At 40.0% G+C, this 16,201-nt stretch overlaps 2 protein-coding genes across 3 annotated transcripts in view; one reads left to right on the forward strand and one right to left on the reverse strand.

Annotated features, from left to right (window-relative positions):
• On the forward strand, nucleotides 1–6,841 carry acsbg1 (acyl-CoA synthetase bubblegum family member 1). 2 transcript variants are annotated; one of them, XM_077007487.1, is made up of 15 exons: nucleotides 1–158; nucleotides 991–1,131; nucleotides 1,941–2,017; nucleotides 2,231–2,502; nucleotides 2,651–2,739; nucleotides 2,843–2,963; nucleotides 3,035–3,115; nucleotides 3,388–3,537; nucleotides 3,917–4,093; nucleotides 4,248–4,426; nucleotides 4,527–4,760; nucleotides 4,853–5,070; nucleotides 5,212–5,351; nucleotides 5,447–5,693; nucleotides 5,771–6,841. In XM_077007487.1, the coding sequence occupies exons 2-15, from the start codon at nucleotides 1,073–1,075 to the stop codon at nucleotides 5,845–5,847; spliced, it is 2,121 nt and encodes a 706-aa protein (XP_076863602.1). In that variant the 5' UTR covers nucleotides 1–158; nucleotides 991–1,072; the 3' UTR covers nucleotides 5,848–6,841. The 2 variants fall into 2 exon arrangements, with proteins under 2 accessions (XP_076863602.1, XP_076863603.1); XM_077007488.1 differs by lacking the exon at nucleotides 1–158 and having other exon boundaries at nucleotides 1,061–1,131; nucleotides 2,350–2,502.
• The window catches only part of idh3a (isocitrate dehydrogenase (NAD(+)) 3 catalytic subunit alpha), a 12,122-nt gene continuing 2,295 nt past the window's right edge, over nucleotides 6,375–16,201 (reverse strand). The window contains exons 2-11 of the mRNA XM_077007490.1: nucleotides 11,366–11,425; nucleotides 10,852–10,935; nucleotides 10,441–10,555; nucleotides 10,163–10,350; nucleotides 8,353–8,486; nucleotides 7,963–8,065; nucleotides 7,499–7,563; nucleotides 7,301–7,385; nucleotides 7,039–7,191; nucleotides 6,375–6,856 (exon numbers count right to left, since the gene is read on the reverse strand). Coding sequence (XP_076863605.1) covers nucleotides 6,773–6,856; nucleotides 7,039–7,191; nucleotides 7,301–7,385; nucleotides 7,499–7,563; nucleotides 7,963–8,065; nucleotides 8,353–8,486; nucleotides 10,163–10,350; nucleotides 10,441–10,555; nucleotides 10,852–10,935; nucleotides 11,366–11,425 — 1,071 coding nt within the window. The 3' untranslated portion in view covers nucleotides 6,375–6,772. The remainder of the gene's footprint in view (nucleotides 6,857–7,038; nucleotides 7,192–7,300; nucleotides 7,386–7,498; nucleotides 7,564–7,962; nucleotides 8,066–8,352; nucleotides 8,487–10,162; nucleotides 10,351–10,440; nucleotides 10,556–10,851; nucleotides 10,936–11,365; nucleotides 11,426–16,201) is intronic.

Genomic DNA, 16,201 nt, shown 5'->3' on the forward strand with positions numbered 1-16,201 from the left:
GTTCACGCGCCGGGTCTTTAAAGGAAGTGCTAGCTAAAGTGTGTTTGTCCTGACATAATAAACATGATATTGCAGTAGAATTAGCAGGCTGCATTTTTATATCACCGCACGATGGGTGTGGACATAAATCCTAGACAGGCCAACTTAGTTCAGCAGTTGTAAGTTTTATTTATTCATTAGTACAAATCTGGATCCACTGTTATATTTAAAAGTTACTGGATTGGCCAGTGTGTATATAGAAAGGCATGCACTGTATAGACAAATATCTACAAACATAGTTGAAACATGAACTGTGTTTACTTTTAAATCCTAGCCTTTGCATGGATCCATATAACAACTGAGCTTAATGGTTGAGTGAAGGATTTCCATTTCTAACATATAGGTTTATGTATTTATATCACCAGTTATATCACTGAAAAATCTGATGTATTGCATTGCTTGTCCATAGTGTAGATACGCAATTCTAGCATGCAGCTGCACCATGGGTTATAAACCACTGACAACGTGGCAAGAATACATATGGCACAAGACTTGATTTTATCATTGAACTAATGTGGATAAGCTACATCTAAATATGCACAGTTCTAGAGTAGGTCTACCTAAAAGCGACTACCTTTATAACTTAATAAATTTACCTTTACAAAGTATAGTACAATATAACCTGTTCCAGTTTAAATTTAGCAAGTTGAAAAAAAAAATCACTGCATAGCTCAGAGACTGTAAGCAGTTTGTGGCATACAAAAATGGCCCCAAACTCATTAATATGCACAAAGTAACACCCCACCAATTCCTTGACAACAAGCTGCAGAACAAACTTCAATACAGTAATCTATACATATTCACAAAAAAATAATAAGGTATTGTGATAGCTTTTTTAATCATTTAGAAACGTGATTATCTCTTGGGTATAACAATTAAAAAACTAATAATTAATTTGCTGGAGACTGGATTGTGACTCTATTCATTGGTGCCTCATGACTTTTCTGTAAGGGGAGGGAGTGTATTCGTTTTTCCATCATTATGCCAAGAACTGGAAGGTGTCTGAGCAGCACAGACCATCGTAGCAGCCAGCATGAGCGGTAATGGAATATCTGAACAAACAACCTGCAACAAAGAGAAACTTCAAAACAGGTATGAAGATTTAGTAGGGGGTTATTTAACCTATACTAGCTGGCTAAGTTTAAAGTCATTGTAGTGGTACTATTTATTGCAATAATACAAAAAATAAGACTAGTGATTAAATAATTGCATTAAGTGCTTTTCAACAACTACCTGTAATTACATTTTAAAAGAACTTGTATTTATGGATACAAGTTGGGAAAGCTTAACTGATTGTGTTTAGATTTCAAATTGGTATCTAATTACGTAAATCTAACTGTGGGAAAGTAGTGGGCTCTATAAATTGCAAGTACTGAAGTGTCCCAATTAAATTGATTCAGAGATCAGTAGCTACAATGGATGAGAAAATAACATCTTTAAAGAGAACGTGTCAGTATCATTCAGTCAGAAAATCACTGGACACTTTAGTGTGTATGTAGGCATTCATTAAAGAAGTGCCAGGAATGCTGGTCCTGCATATAAAGAGAAAAGAGCGTGTCAAATAAGAATGGAATTGTTTTCAAATGTGTGTGTGTGTGTGTGTGTGTGTGTGTGTGTGTATTTTAATTAATAGCTGATAACATATTTAAGGGAAAATGTTTCCACAGCTGATGGGAACGAATATTTCTCATGTATTCTGTGAACTACATAGTATAGCAAAGCCACGGGGGCTTTGGCACTTAATAACTCAAATCCAACATTGTGTGAGCTTACAATGCTGCACTGAAGCCATGTGATGCCCTGGTGCAGCAGTGGCACTGTGCTGTGGGGCTGGGTCACCAATCCTCCAACAATGTCCCCCCCCCCCCCCCCCCCCCCTCCTCTCTCTCTCTCTCCTGCAGTTTGGAGCTTCCGTCTCCAGGGCTCATGACAGACTTAAGAAAAGAAGGAGAGGATCAGGCTACGAATAATGAAGCACGTGAGTAAACCAGCTTCAGTCTGCACACCATTTTAGCTACTGGTGTCTACGTTCAGCAACTTTTTAAAAAATAAAAAGCCTGTTGGTTGGTTACACTCCTAATTGGATTAGTGTTTTCATGGTATGTTGTACATCAGGTCTGAGGAATTCTCCCTTTCACATGACTGAAAGAACATGAAGCCTTTGGTTGTCGTTGTGTTGTGTTCTGTATAGCAGAGACACAGTGTGTTAACGAGGTTCTGGGGAGGAGCACTTCAGCACCGGCCCATTCTCTTTGGAGCACGGAGGCGAGTGGATCAGTGCGACTCAGAATTGATGAACTTTGCCCACAGGAACCCATCACAGTACATCAGATGTTCATGACCTCAGTTCAGAAATATGGGAATTTGTCTGCCCTGGCAACTAAAAGAAATGACAAATGGGAGATGATTACATTCTCAGAATACTACTATTTATGCAGGATGGCAGCCAAGAGCTTTCTAAAGGTGATCTGAATGAAAACACAATCTGCTTTAATTATGTTCTGTTGAAGCTGATTATTTTCAAAAACGTATTCCTGGATTCAAGTGATTCAAAGATCTTCAATCTAACTTATAACAACACCAACTAATGTTTATTTTCACACATCTCTAGTTGGGCCTAGAACGTTTTCACAGTGTGGCCATTTTAGGATTTAATTCCGCAGAATGGTTCTTTTCTGCTGTAGGAGCAGTTTTTGCAGGGTAAGAGAAATACACTTCTGTATTCTGTTTAAAGGGAAATAAAATGTTTTTTAACTGCTATCTTTATATATTTATTATTATTTCTGACTTACAATTCCATTAGGGGTTTAATGACAGGGATCTATGCCACAAACTCACCAGAAGCCTGCTATTATGTGGCTAGAGACTCAAGAGCAAATGTCATTGTAGTGGAGAATCAAAACCAGTTGGATAAAATTTTGCAGGTAATGCAAATGTTTTCCTCTCTTTGTCAGTATGTAAATGCTTTCTCTAATCTCACCTCCTTTTTATACAGATAAAAGAGAATCTACCACATTTAAAAGCAATTGTGCAGTATTCTGGACAACTGCAGATAAAAATGCCCAACCTCTATTCAGTGAGTAAGATGATATGGTCTGCACACACATTTGTACATACAGTACAGAGAGCAGAGGTGTATAATCCAGGTTCAGAAAGTAAAAGTCCTCACCAGGATTTTGCTCAAGCTTGCTAGATTTTCTAATTAGTGCAGTCCAGGTAAAATGAGTGGAATCAACACAGTCCAGGAAGCCTGAGCAAAGTCCTGGTGAGGACTTTTACTTTGTGAACCTGGATGATACACCTCTGACAGAGAGCACCTCAGAGTAACTATTGCTGTGTTTGTGATAGTGGGAGGAGTTCATGGGTCTGGGCGTGGACATTTCTGACAAAACACTTGATGAGGTCATCAGCAGTCAGAAACCCAACCAATGCTGTGTGCTCATCTACACCTCTGGAACGACAGACACGCCTAAAGGAGCCATGCTCAACCATGACAATGTAGGTGTACTGTGATGAACGTGAAACATGGAAATAATACAGAAAATATTTTAGAAACCTTCTTTATTACAGTAATTCACAGTACTAGGCATAACCGTTCTGTTACACTTTACATTTAGGAAGTTGTTATAAAAGCAATTTTTTATATTATGTTTTGTCATAGATTTGTCATATACCATTTGGTTAACCACTAAACCTGTCTAGTACTTCTGTCTTAAAAACTATCGCCTATGTCTAGATCTGGAGAAAAGGATTACTATTTTAAAATATTAGCATTATTATTTTAATAGCCTAATTGCTATTAGAAATAACTCTTTTTGAGCAATGTTTTTATATTAAATGTCTTATTTGCATTCTTTTATACTGCGGATGTTGGTAGATCACATGGACAGCTCACCATGCCAGTCGGGCTGGTGACATGCAGCCTGCTGAGGTGAAACAGGAGTCAATAGTCAGCTACCTCCCATTGAGCCACATAGCTGCACAGATCTATGATCTATGGACAGGCATCCAATGGGGGGAGCTGGTCTACTTTGCCCAGCCAGATGCTTTGAAGGTAAAGGGGAAGGAATTATCGTACAATTTTTTGTAAGGGACTGTTCAATAAACATGCCTTGGTATGCTTATGCAGGCATTTAAAAATGTTAGTGTCATTAAGTAGCACTTGTGTAGTTCTCTGGTAATATCAGTATAATGGCATTCTGCTCCAGGGAAGCTTAATAAGAACACTGAGAGAGGCCAACCCTTCATCACATATGGGAGTTCCTCGTGTTTGGGAAAAAATAATGGAGAAAATAAAAGAAGAGATTTCTCACTGCACATACATTAAAAAGAAACTTGTGACCTGGGCCATGTCAATCATCTTGGAGGAAAATCAAAGGTCCCCAAAGTAAGATGAGCCCTTTAACAACGCAAAATATACAGTTATTACTGTGTTATTATCAGTTACCCTTAAGTTATTGGTCTCTGTGTTTGTGTTTTTGGAACAGGCATGAGGAGAAGTCATTTCTCTTCACGTTAGCAGATGCCCTAGTTATGGAGAAACTTTGTGCTGAGATGGGCTTCTCTTGTTGTCAGAAGTTCTTCTCTGGTGCAGCTCCTATTGGAAGTGATACTGTCATGTTCTTCCTTGGCCTCAATATCTGGTTATATGAGGCCTACGGGATGACTGAGAGTGCGGGACCTCACTTCATGTCTGGCCCTAAGGCCTACAAACTCCCAAGGTACATTTAACTCAACATTAACTTAACGTTTATACAGGGTTTAATATGTTCTATTTTTGAGTATTGTTCACTGTTTTACTTTTAACTTCTAGTTGTGGGAGAGTAGTTCCTGGCTGCAGATGCAAACTAGCAAATATAGACGCGGATGGCGTTGGGGAAGTGTGCTTTTGGGGCCGTAACGTTTTCATGGGGTATCTCAACATGGAGGAGAAGACAATGGAGTCCTTGGACGAGGACGGCTGGCTACGTTCTGGAGACTTCGCAAAGATGGATGAGGAAGGCTTCCTTTACATCACTGGAAGGTTAAAAGGTGAAATAAGCTGCATACCAGTATTATACACATTTTTGATATTTCTACTCATAGTTCAGATATCATAACACTGTCTTAAATAATTGTTACACATTTTTTTCCTGTAAAGCATTGTTACTGTACAGTCCTCTCTCTATTCAGAGTTAATAATTACTGCTGGTGGAGAGAATATCCCTCCACTTCCCATAGAGGAAGCTGTGAAGAAGGTGGTGCCCATCATCAGCAATGCAATGCTAATAGGAGACAGGAGAAAGTTTCTATGTATGCTTCTCACGCTGAAGGTAATCTTAGAACAGGAACACCTAAACTGTAGAACACATCAGAAGACTTTGGAAATGTCTTGGACACAACTAGTAATTTTTCCTCCCTTGACCAGTGCGTCATCAATCTCGACACCATGGAGCCCACTGATGACCTTAGTCTGGAGGCTGTAGAATACTGTCAGCAGCTTGGAAGCCAAGCAACAAATGTTTCAGATATAACTGATGGGAGAGACAAGGTGGTGAACCAGGCCATTCAAGCAGGCATTGCTCGGGTCAACGCTAAAGCCACGTCCAACGCCCAGCACATTCAGAAATGGACCATCTTAAAGAAAGATTTTTCAGTCTCTGGAGGAGAGTTAGGTAAGTATAATTTTTGTATTGGATAATTTTGGTCTGTTTAAGGTAAGATAAGTGGAGCTCATATTTTTGTGTTTCAGGACCAACAATGAAACTGCGACGACCCATTGTTTTAAATATGTACCACAGTGAGATTGAAGCCTTCTACAAAGAATGAAGAAAAATGGAGCTTATTAATCTTGAAGGGTCTGCTGGTTGTTAACAGGCCAAACATCTTTTTCCCCCCTTACCATAAACTTCTTGAAGTAGCATTAACCTTTAAACTAATGTTAATACCATGTGCCTTTTTTGTTTTGTAGTCTATTTCAGGATTCAGAAAATGTTTGTTGGATGTACTTGCATATGTAGAATATTAGTTTTTTACCCAAGATGACCAAGCTTTTACTCTTCTACCTACATCAAATAATCAGGGTGCATATAAGGGCGGGTTTTGTGGGTATGTCTTTAGCTGTGGTCACATCTGATACATGTGGTCCCCAACATCACTGGTAACTATCTGCAATAGAACAATGTCCGTGTCCCTGTGAGATTTAGCAACATGTGTTCCTAATACACTTGTCAGAGAATTACTCTGTGCTTTGAAACACAGGAATGGCTATTTGAATCATTGTAAGATTTGTGGCAGATTCATTGATTTTTATATACATCATTTAACATTCAACACAAAACAAGACCAACAAGTGCTTACATTCAAAATATGATAACTTTAATGAATTTGATCTTTTATATTGAATGGCAATATGCCTGCTATTAACCAAATTACAAATTGGTACAGTATTTTAAAAAGCAGACAAGAAACACTTTAAGTAAATAAATAAAAGCTATTTTACCAGTGCAATTAGAGACAAGAAAGAGTACACCATAAATGAATATATCATACGACATGAAGACACATTACCCAAGAACCGAAAATCAAAACAGTAAAAGCATCATTCCCCAAATAAACCATTTTTGCTTTCATGGATACATATAGTAATACAGTAATAGTAGAATTGTGCGTAAATATTATAATGATATGAATGATTTTTTGGTATGTGTCCTCTGGTATAGGAACCCATAGACCGTTAACCGCTGACATCATCTCAGTCCATATCTTGTACTCGTCGACAGATCTCTGCTGTGAATTCCGAACATTTTGAATTTCCACCAAGGTCTTTAGTCAAAACCTATAACAATAAAGTAACACTAGCATGAGGTTGACAGTTATTTTAATTTATACACTTTAGCCGAGATTAAATATAGCATTAAAATGCTAACCCTAAGCCTTTTCTTATACCCAGATAATTGCATTCTCCATTCAAGAGTCACATTACTATAGGGGCTAATTCATTAGGAGACTTAATCTCACCTTCTTGTCTCGGATGGTGTCATAGCAGGCCGTCTCGATTTTCTTGGCGTGTGTGTGCAGCCCCATGTGACGTAGCATCATCACAGCACTGAGCAGAAGGGCGGTGGGGTTGGCCATGTCCTGGCCTGCAATGTCAGGTGCAGTTCCATGTACCTGTTAAAAAGACACAAATCCATATCAGTGTCCCTGAGACAGTGTAAATCTGTATTGGGTGAGCATGTAGTTTATTATTCTGTTGGGAGCAACAGAACATCTCACATACCGATTCAAATATGGCAACACCATGGGCACCGATGTTGCCACTAGGAGTCACTCCAAGACCTCCGATCAGACCCGCACAAAGATCACTGAAATGAAAAGATCACGCATCATGACACTGTTGGCCATTATTCAGAGTAACAGAGTATCCACGGTCGTCACATCACTAGGAAATAATTTAGGCTGGCAGTTCTGAACCGACCTCAGAATATCACCATAAAGGTTGGGCATGACCAGTACGTCAAACTGAGTGGGATCCTGTACCATCTGGAATAGTGACACAAGACCACAAAATCCTCAAACGCCGACACTACTAACCAAAATTCCATTCACATTTACAATCCTGCTGATAACCATCAAACAGTAAAGAATTTGTCTAAAAGGTTTATTAGATGTGGGACAGCAAATCTAAAACCAATCATCTTCCTGCAGGCTTACATATAGGAAAATCATAAGTAATAAATCTATTACTATTATTATTTTGTACTATTATTATTATAATTATTAATAATAAATGCATTTTGCATGATTCTGGCTGGTAGTCCTAAAGTTACATTAACTATGCTCTATAGTAATTATTCCAAATGAAGTTATTAATTTTGCCTTGGCTGATTGGCCAAGTGTGAGATTTGTGTAACTAAGGGCTTTTAAATGAAGAATACATACATTGAGACAAACGGTATCTAGGTACATTTCAGTGAATTTCACATCCTTGTAGTTCTCGGCCACCTCTCTGCACTTCCTGAGGAACAGGCCGTCAGACATACGCCTATAGCACAGACAAGAAGACACAGCAAGATCCTATAATATGATACAGGTGACCTCGTATAAAGCTGAAAGATTTACAGTCATCTAAAAGTATTTAGCCGTTCACAAAAACAAAACAGTTAGCTTACTGAAAATACCAAATAAAAATTGAGCTTCCAAAAAGGTGCCCAACGTCCATTAAAAGGTTCCGTCTACTCCCAAGTAAATGAAAACTACATGTGATTAACAGGTAGAATATAGCAGTTTTGGGTTTAATGAATATTGACAAAAGATGCAAATGCCACTGACATGATGTTGGCCTTGTGAACCGCCGTTACGCTACTTCTTTGGTTATTCCTGGCGTACTCAAAGGCATACTCGGCGATGCGATGGCTGGCCTGCTCTGTGATCAGCTTAATACTCTGCACGACACCATCCACAATCTGGTACAGAGAAACAGATGAACAAAGGCTACTGCTACTGGCTAGCCACACGATACAGACATCACAAACAGCCCTCGACATCCACGCATCCAGAAGGTCCTACAGTCCTTCACCAAAACCAAAGGTGTCAGAAGTATTCACATTCATTACTCGGGTAGAAGTATAGATACTAGGGTTTAAAAATACTTCTGTAGAAGTTGAAGTATCAACTCAAGCTTTTCACTCAAGTGTAAAAGTACTGCTTTCAAAACTACTTAAAGTATAAAAGTAAAAGTAATGTAAGGGAAAAAAGCCTTTAAGGACAAAAGCTTAAGTCACACCACAGGGGTCTATAGTGCACTAGCCCACCTCCCCAAAAACCCCATTCTTCTAAAAGCCATAATGACTATAATGAAATATTAAAATGTTAATGTTGAAAAATGGGCACATATGCCCATTGAAAAGGAATGCATTTTAGTACAAGGGTTGGTTGGTCTTCCTGGCTACCAACCTCCTCGCTGGTGCTTAGTTGGGACACTTCGCTCGAATTCTCTCGAGTCTCTGCCACGGACATCTTTATACTAAGCTACATACGTCTGCTACGTCCTCGCTGGAGTGTGACGTGACGTGTGCAGGTGCGATGGATCACGTACAAACCAATAGGGTGTCGGAATATTATATGTTTATACTTCTCATCCAACCACAATCAAATTCACTCTATCCAGATGGCGTGATTAGGATAGGGTTTTTTTTAAACGATGACACGCCGGAATGAAAACAAGTCAAAATGAAATAGCAGTAACGAGGCAATTTAAAAAATGTAAGGAGTAGAAAGTACAGATAATGGTGTGAAAATATAAGGAGTAGAAGTAAAAAGTCAGCTGAAAAATAATTACTCCAGTAAAGTATAAATAACCAAAATTTCTACTCAAGTAAGGTAACAAAGTATTTATACTTCTTTACTTGACACCTCGGACCAAAACTAGGACATCTACAGTGTTGAGAGCTGCTCCACTCTGGCTGAGGTAGAATTAAGACTCAGGGGTTGGCACACTGTTTTAAAAGAAGCCTGGCAATGTGCAGATACAAGTGCACACACACTGCTAAACTAGAGCGGACAGAGTAGGGGCAGAGGGATGAGCTCAGGTGTCACGCATGACCAACATACGGTGACGCTAGAATACGTCCGATTTAAAGCAGGTGAACTTTACCTGCCTAGTGAAAAACCTGCACTGAAAAATGTTGTCTGTGTGTGCGCTCACCAAAATCTGGCTCACAGCGTGTGGAAAACTGACGAGGAGAGAATATTAGAGAAAGAGTACAAGTGCAGCGCGTAGTAAGACAAGCCTTGGTCCAATGAGGTGAAACGTATAACATTTCAGCTGCTAGTCAGAGGAGCCAGTGAAGCATGCCAAAAAACAGGGTTATACACCACCGCACAAAGAGGAAGAACGAAGAGGCCGATCCTGTATTGAAGAAACACGCAGAAGCAAGATGTGTACAACTTCCATTATCTAGAAATGAAAGGCAGCCACATACCTACACACACATAGTGAAATTAATGGTTTCATGGTAAAAAAAAAAGAATAAATAAAAAAATATATATATTGAAAATCATAGCTCTTTCAAAGGGGAAAAAACTCTTTAAAATGATGACTAAGAATGAATGTTAAAGGCACAAATATTCAGTTACATACCACATGTTCAATCCCACTGTACTCTCCTTCTGTGTTTTCTCTAATGGTAACCAGGTCAACGTCTGTGTAAGGGGTTTTATAACCCTCAATTGACACACATGGGCGCACATTGGCATACAGGTCAAAGGTCTTCCTAAGAAGAAGGTTCATGGAGGGATGGCCTGCAGCAATAGGCGTCTTCAGGGGACCTGAGTATTAGCAATCACGATATGAACAACATAGAATGCAATTAGGATTCAAGATAACTACATATATGGTAAAGGGAGGGGAGGACAAACCCTTTAGCCCTATTTTGCTTCTGTCCATCGACTCTTTGGCTTCAGGAGGGATCATCCATTTGCCTCCTGGTCCTTGGATGGCTGTAACGTTTCTCTCCTCCCACTGTACAGGGGCCTGTTGATGGAGAGAGAGACCACCTGCTGCTAAATGGAAGTCTCACTTACTGCAAGGCTCACAGGAGGGAATTTTTATTTAGGTTTTCATAGTTACGCTTTGACAGATGTTCTCATCCAACAGGACCAACATATTTTAATTAGCAAAATAGTCACAATTTACTGATTGTACTGTACAAATCAGAATGCAGGTGGTGTTGGTTTAGAATTAAATCCAGATTACGTGTAGTTGCATGTAGTAGCACACCTCCAATTTGGTAACTAGGGATTTAAATGAACCTCCAGTTTGATTCTTACTTTAGCTGCTTCAAAAATCTTCACTACAGCAGTGGAGATCTCTGGACCAATTCCATCTCCTGGAATTAATGTTACAGTTTGCACCTGGAAAACAAAAGAAATCCAGAGAATTAGCTGGTCTAAGCCTTTATATTCTGATCACCTGAGTATCCCAACCAATCAGTATTACAATGAAAATTAAATCCAAAAACGCTCTCATAAAACTCAAACTAGCCTTGCTTTTGATACAGAGTAAATGTTGATGTCTTTATCACAATTAACCTAAGCACTCTGATCCATCCAGGCCAGGGTATGAAATAATATGTATATAAATAATATCAAATGACACTACAGCCACCCCACTTATTCTGCGCTGTCACACAATACAGTGGCCACTCACGGTGTGTTTGTTTGTTTTGGATGAATGCAAGACATTAAACATTTGAAACACTTATTTTTGTTTCCAAATAAATATTCCTAAGTGAACTTTTCAGTGTGGCTGGGTTTACATCAAGGACAATAATAATGTACTTACTCCTCTGGAAAAGGTCCTGGGCTGTGTTTGGCTCTTCACAGCACCTATGACACGGGAAAACTGAAGGAAGAACCAGAAGGGGAAAAAATTAAATCTGCATAGAAACAAAACAGATGCCATAGGCCACATGGACTGTTAAGGTTTCAACAGGGTAGTGCAGGCCCAGGCAAGACACCGAGCATGTCTGATGCTGAAAGCCGACTTGTCTGTACTGTCAGAGTCCATCTGCATTTTTAAAATCCTTTTTCAAAAGAAACGCCATTTATCTGACTCAGATCATCAGGACTCTGGTTGTGCTAGGACACCATCAACAACCATTTACTATGCATTGTCCACTCACTAGTACTGTTAGGATGGCAACAAAGACCATAATGAATACGGGAAAAAAGGCTTTTTGGCTTTGGTGCTTCCATAAAAGAAAGATCATACCAGTGTCACCATACAAAATGTTAGGACTGGGACCCTGGCTTCTGATCTAAACCATGCCACCAGGCTCAAAACACACCACGACAAACCTGAGGTCTAGACACTGAAACATCAGAACCATCTTAGAAGCCCTAAGGCACTATGGGGAAGAGATAATGGACATCCTGGCATGCATGATTAAACCCCAAATTTGGAAATAGCTAATACCCTAGTAAACAAGTAGCTAATAGCAAAGCATTTAGGTATTTATATGTTTGCTTAAGATTTCAGTTCAAGTTCAAAAGCATGGCACATGCAGCTATGAAATGCAAAAAAGGCACTCTCAAGACAAGTATTGTGGACATACTTTTGTTCGTAGTGAACATTAAACACCTCAGAAATGTTTAGTTAATCCCTCGTATTGAGTTGGATGACTTCAGAGATCATGGAAGCAGGTTGTGTGTCAATTTATAGAACAGTAGGAGCCAATTGTGCAGGTATAGACCAAATTAAAAACAGACTTTTAAAAATTTCCAATGGTGACTCAGCACTGCCACTGCAGTTTAGACCAAGTCTAGGCTTAAACAGTAAGTCTGGTCATTGTGACAAATCCACACTCCCTGGATCTCTTCATGAGAGGATAGTGGCAAAGCTTTTGCTAATCCTGGATAATCCTCTCATTCCCTCCTTGTCTACCTAACCAAACAGCATTGCACTGTCAGATCCAGACTTATCGAGCCATGCTGTAGGAGGGGGCAGTAGAGAAAATCTTTCACATGTGTCACACGACACCTTACCACCTATTGCCTGGCACCTCTGTGTCTCTGTGGTATCTTGTGTTTATAGTGTCTTCTGTTCTGTATCTTGTATGCTGCTGTAACAAACCTTTTCTCAGGGATCCATGGATGGATGGACCTATTTACATATTTATTTCACGTCTGAGAAAAAGGCCTGGAATTATAAGGCTACTGGTCTGGATTATTATAGATGACTAATAAATTCTACCTCTGCTAAAAAGCTAATTTTGTGAGCCCAATCCAAAAAGGACCAGATGTGTGAGGGTGTAAAACACATACTTCTTAAAACATAAATGCAACTGATGCAACATGACAAAATGTAAGCATTTAAGAGCTATAAATCAATGCTCATAATAACAGCTATATTAAAGGGCTTTCCGCTCTATGCAGTACCATCTTTGCACAGCAGATCTGTGCATGATCTCCGTCAGTTCGAGGAGCAGGTCTTGTGCTTGAAAGAAATGTAATTAAACCTACAGACCATAAACGTCTGCCAACACAAAATGTTACCAAATTAAGAGGAAGTCTGAGCATCATCATCCTCCCTTAGATCTGCCAGACATTTACATGTTAAGATATTAAGCGTGAAGATATACCGCGGTGAAGTTAGTTTCAAGTTGGATATTGGATATTCAAGCTCCGCGGAGATTGCGGCATCTAGCTCACGGTTGATCCGAATCAGGCACTATGAACTCGGCCAGCCGCTCTCTGTCGCTCCCTCCTCTCACGCGCGGAGGTTCACTTAGGGACCATCAATAAATTTCCCAACTAGACACTCTTGAGAAACCAAAATAATTATAAATCATTGTCTTATGACCACCTGAGTGGAAAATGATATCAAATCATGCCAAAAATATTACATCAGTGAGGGACACTCATTTAAATGCCATTTTAGGCTTTTTTCTATTTTTAGCGATTTTTTTATTTGAAAATATCGCGATTTATCTTCAATAGCTTCAAGGTCATGTGACTCACGGACTCAAAATTAGACTGAAAATATTCTGCTACACTGGACAGATGAGGCACACTCACTTATATGCCATTTTAGGCTGTTTTCCATTTTTTACCAAATTTTTATATGGAAATATCACGATTTTTCTTCAATAGCTTTCAGGTCATGTGACCCACTGACTCAGAATCAGAGTGAAAATATTCAGCTACACTGGACAGATGAGGCACACTCATTTATATACCATTTTAGGCTTTTTTCCATTTTTAGCAATTTTTTATAATAAAATATCGCGATTTTTCTTCAATAGCTTCAAGGTCATGTGACCCACTGACTCAAAATCAGAGTGAAAATATTCTGCTACACTGGACAGATGTGGCACACTCACTTATATGCCATTTTAGGCTTTTTTCCATTTTTTACCAAATTTTTATATGGAAATATTGCGATTTTTCTTCAATAGCTTTCAGGTCATATGACCCACTGACTCAGAATCAGAGTGAAAATATTCTGCTACACTGGACAGATGAGGCACACTCATTTATATTGCATTTTAGGCTTTTTTCCATTTTTAGCAATTTTTTATTTGAAAATATCACGATTTTTCTTCAACAGCTTCAAGGTCATGTGACCCACTGACTCAAAATCAGAGTGAAAATATTCAGCTACACTGGACAGATGAGGCACACTCATTTATATACCATTTTAGGCTTTTTTCCATTTTTAGCAATTTTTTATAAGAAAATATCGCGATTTTTCTTCAATAGCTTCAAGGTCATGTGACCCACTGACTCAAAATCAGAGTGAAAATATTCTGCTACACTGGACAGATGAGGCACACTCATTTATATGGCATGTCAGGCTTTTTTCCATTTTTAGCAATTTTTTTTTTGAAAATATCGTGATTTTTCTTCAATAGCTTCAAGGTCGTGTGACACACTGACTCAAAATCGGAATGAAAACATTCTGCTACAATGAACAGATGAGGCACACTCATTTATATGCCATATTAAACTTTATTGAACAAAAAATATACAAAACAAACAGGTTTTGCATTAAAGAACAGCGCAATCAAAATCAAAAAGAATCAAAAGCAATGGCAAGATATAATATACACTGCTCAAAAAAATAAAGGGAACACTCAAATAACACATCCTAGATCTGAATGAATGAAATATTCTCATTGAATACTTTGCTCTGTACAAAATTGAATGTGCTGACAACAAAATCACACAAAAATCATCAATGGAAATCAAATTTATTAACCAATGGAGGCCTGGATTTGGAGCCACACACAAAATTAAAGTGGAAAAAACACACTACAGGCTGCTCCAACTTTGATGTAATGTCCTTAAAACAAGTCAAAATGAGGCTCAGTATTGTGTGTGGCCTCCACGTGCCTGTATGACCTCCCTACAACGCTTGGGCATGCTCCTGATGAGGTGGCGGATGGTCTCCTGAGGGATCTCCTCCCAGAACTGGACTAAAGCATACGCCAACTCCTGGACAGTCTGTGGTGCAATGTGACGTTGGTGGATGGAGCGAGACATGATGTCCCAGATGTGCTCAATCGGATTCAGGTCTGGGGAACGGGCGGGCCAGTCCATAGCTTCAATGCCTTCATCTTGCAGGAACTGCTGACACACTCCAGCCACATGAGGTTTAGCATTGTCCTGCATTAGGAGGAACCCAGGGCCAACCGCACCAGCATATGGTCTCACAAGGGGTCTGAGGATCTCATCTCCGTACCTAATGGCAGTCAGGCTACCTCTGGTGAGCACATGGGCTGTGCGGCCCTCCAAAGAAATGCCACCCCACACCATTACTGACCCACTGCCAAACCGGTCATGCTGAAGGATGTTGCAGGCAGCAGATCGCTCTCCACGGCGTCTCCAGACTCTGTCACGTCTGTCACATGTGCTCAGTGTGAACCTGCTTTTATCTGTGAAGAGCACAAGGCGCCAGTGGCGAATTTGCCAATCCTGGTGTTCTCTGGCAAATGCCAAGCATCCTGCACGGTGTTGGGCTGAGCACAACCCCCATCTGTGGACGTCGGGCCCTCATACCATCCTCGTGGAGTCGGTTTCTAACCGTTTGTGCAGACACATTTGTGGCCTGCTGGAGGTCATTTTGCAGGGCTCTGGCAGTGCTCCTCCTGTTCCTTCTTGCACAAAGGCGGAGGTAGCGGTCCTGCTGCTGGGTTGTTGCCCTCCTACGGCCTCCTCCACGTCTCCTGGTGTACTGGCCTGTCTCCTGGTAGCACCTCCAGCCTCTGGACACTACGCTGACAGACACAGCAAACCTTCTTGCCACAGCTTGCATTGATGTGCCACAGACTGTCCAGGAGTTGGCGTATGCTTTAGTCCAGGTCTGGGAGGAGATCCCTCAGGAGACCATCCACCACCTCATCAGGAGCATGCCCAGGCGTTGTAGGAAGGTCATACAGGCACGTGGAGGCCACACACAATACTGAGCCTCATTTTGACTTGTTTTAAGGACATTACATCAAAGTTGGAGCAGCCTGTAGTGTGTTTTTTCCACTTTAATTTTGTGTGTGGCTCCAAATCCAGGCCTCCATTGGTTAATAAATTTGATTTCCATTGATGATTTTTGTGTGATTTTGTTGTCAGCACATTCAACTTTGTACAGAGCAAAGTATTCAATGAGAATATTTCATTCATTCAG

This window comes from Brachyhypopomus gauderio, chromosome 5 (assembly GCF_052324685.1).
Source record: "Brachyhypopomus gauderio isolate BG-103 chromosome 5, BGAUD_0.2, whole genome shotgun sequence".
NCBI classification, from domain to species: domain Eukaryota; kingdom Metazoa; phylum Chordata; class Actinopteri; order Gymnotiformes; family Hypopomidae; genus Brachyhypopomus; species Brachyhypopomus gauderio.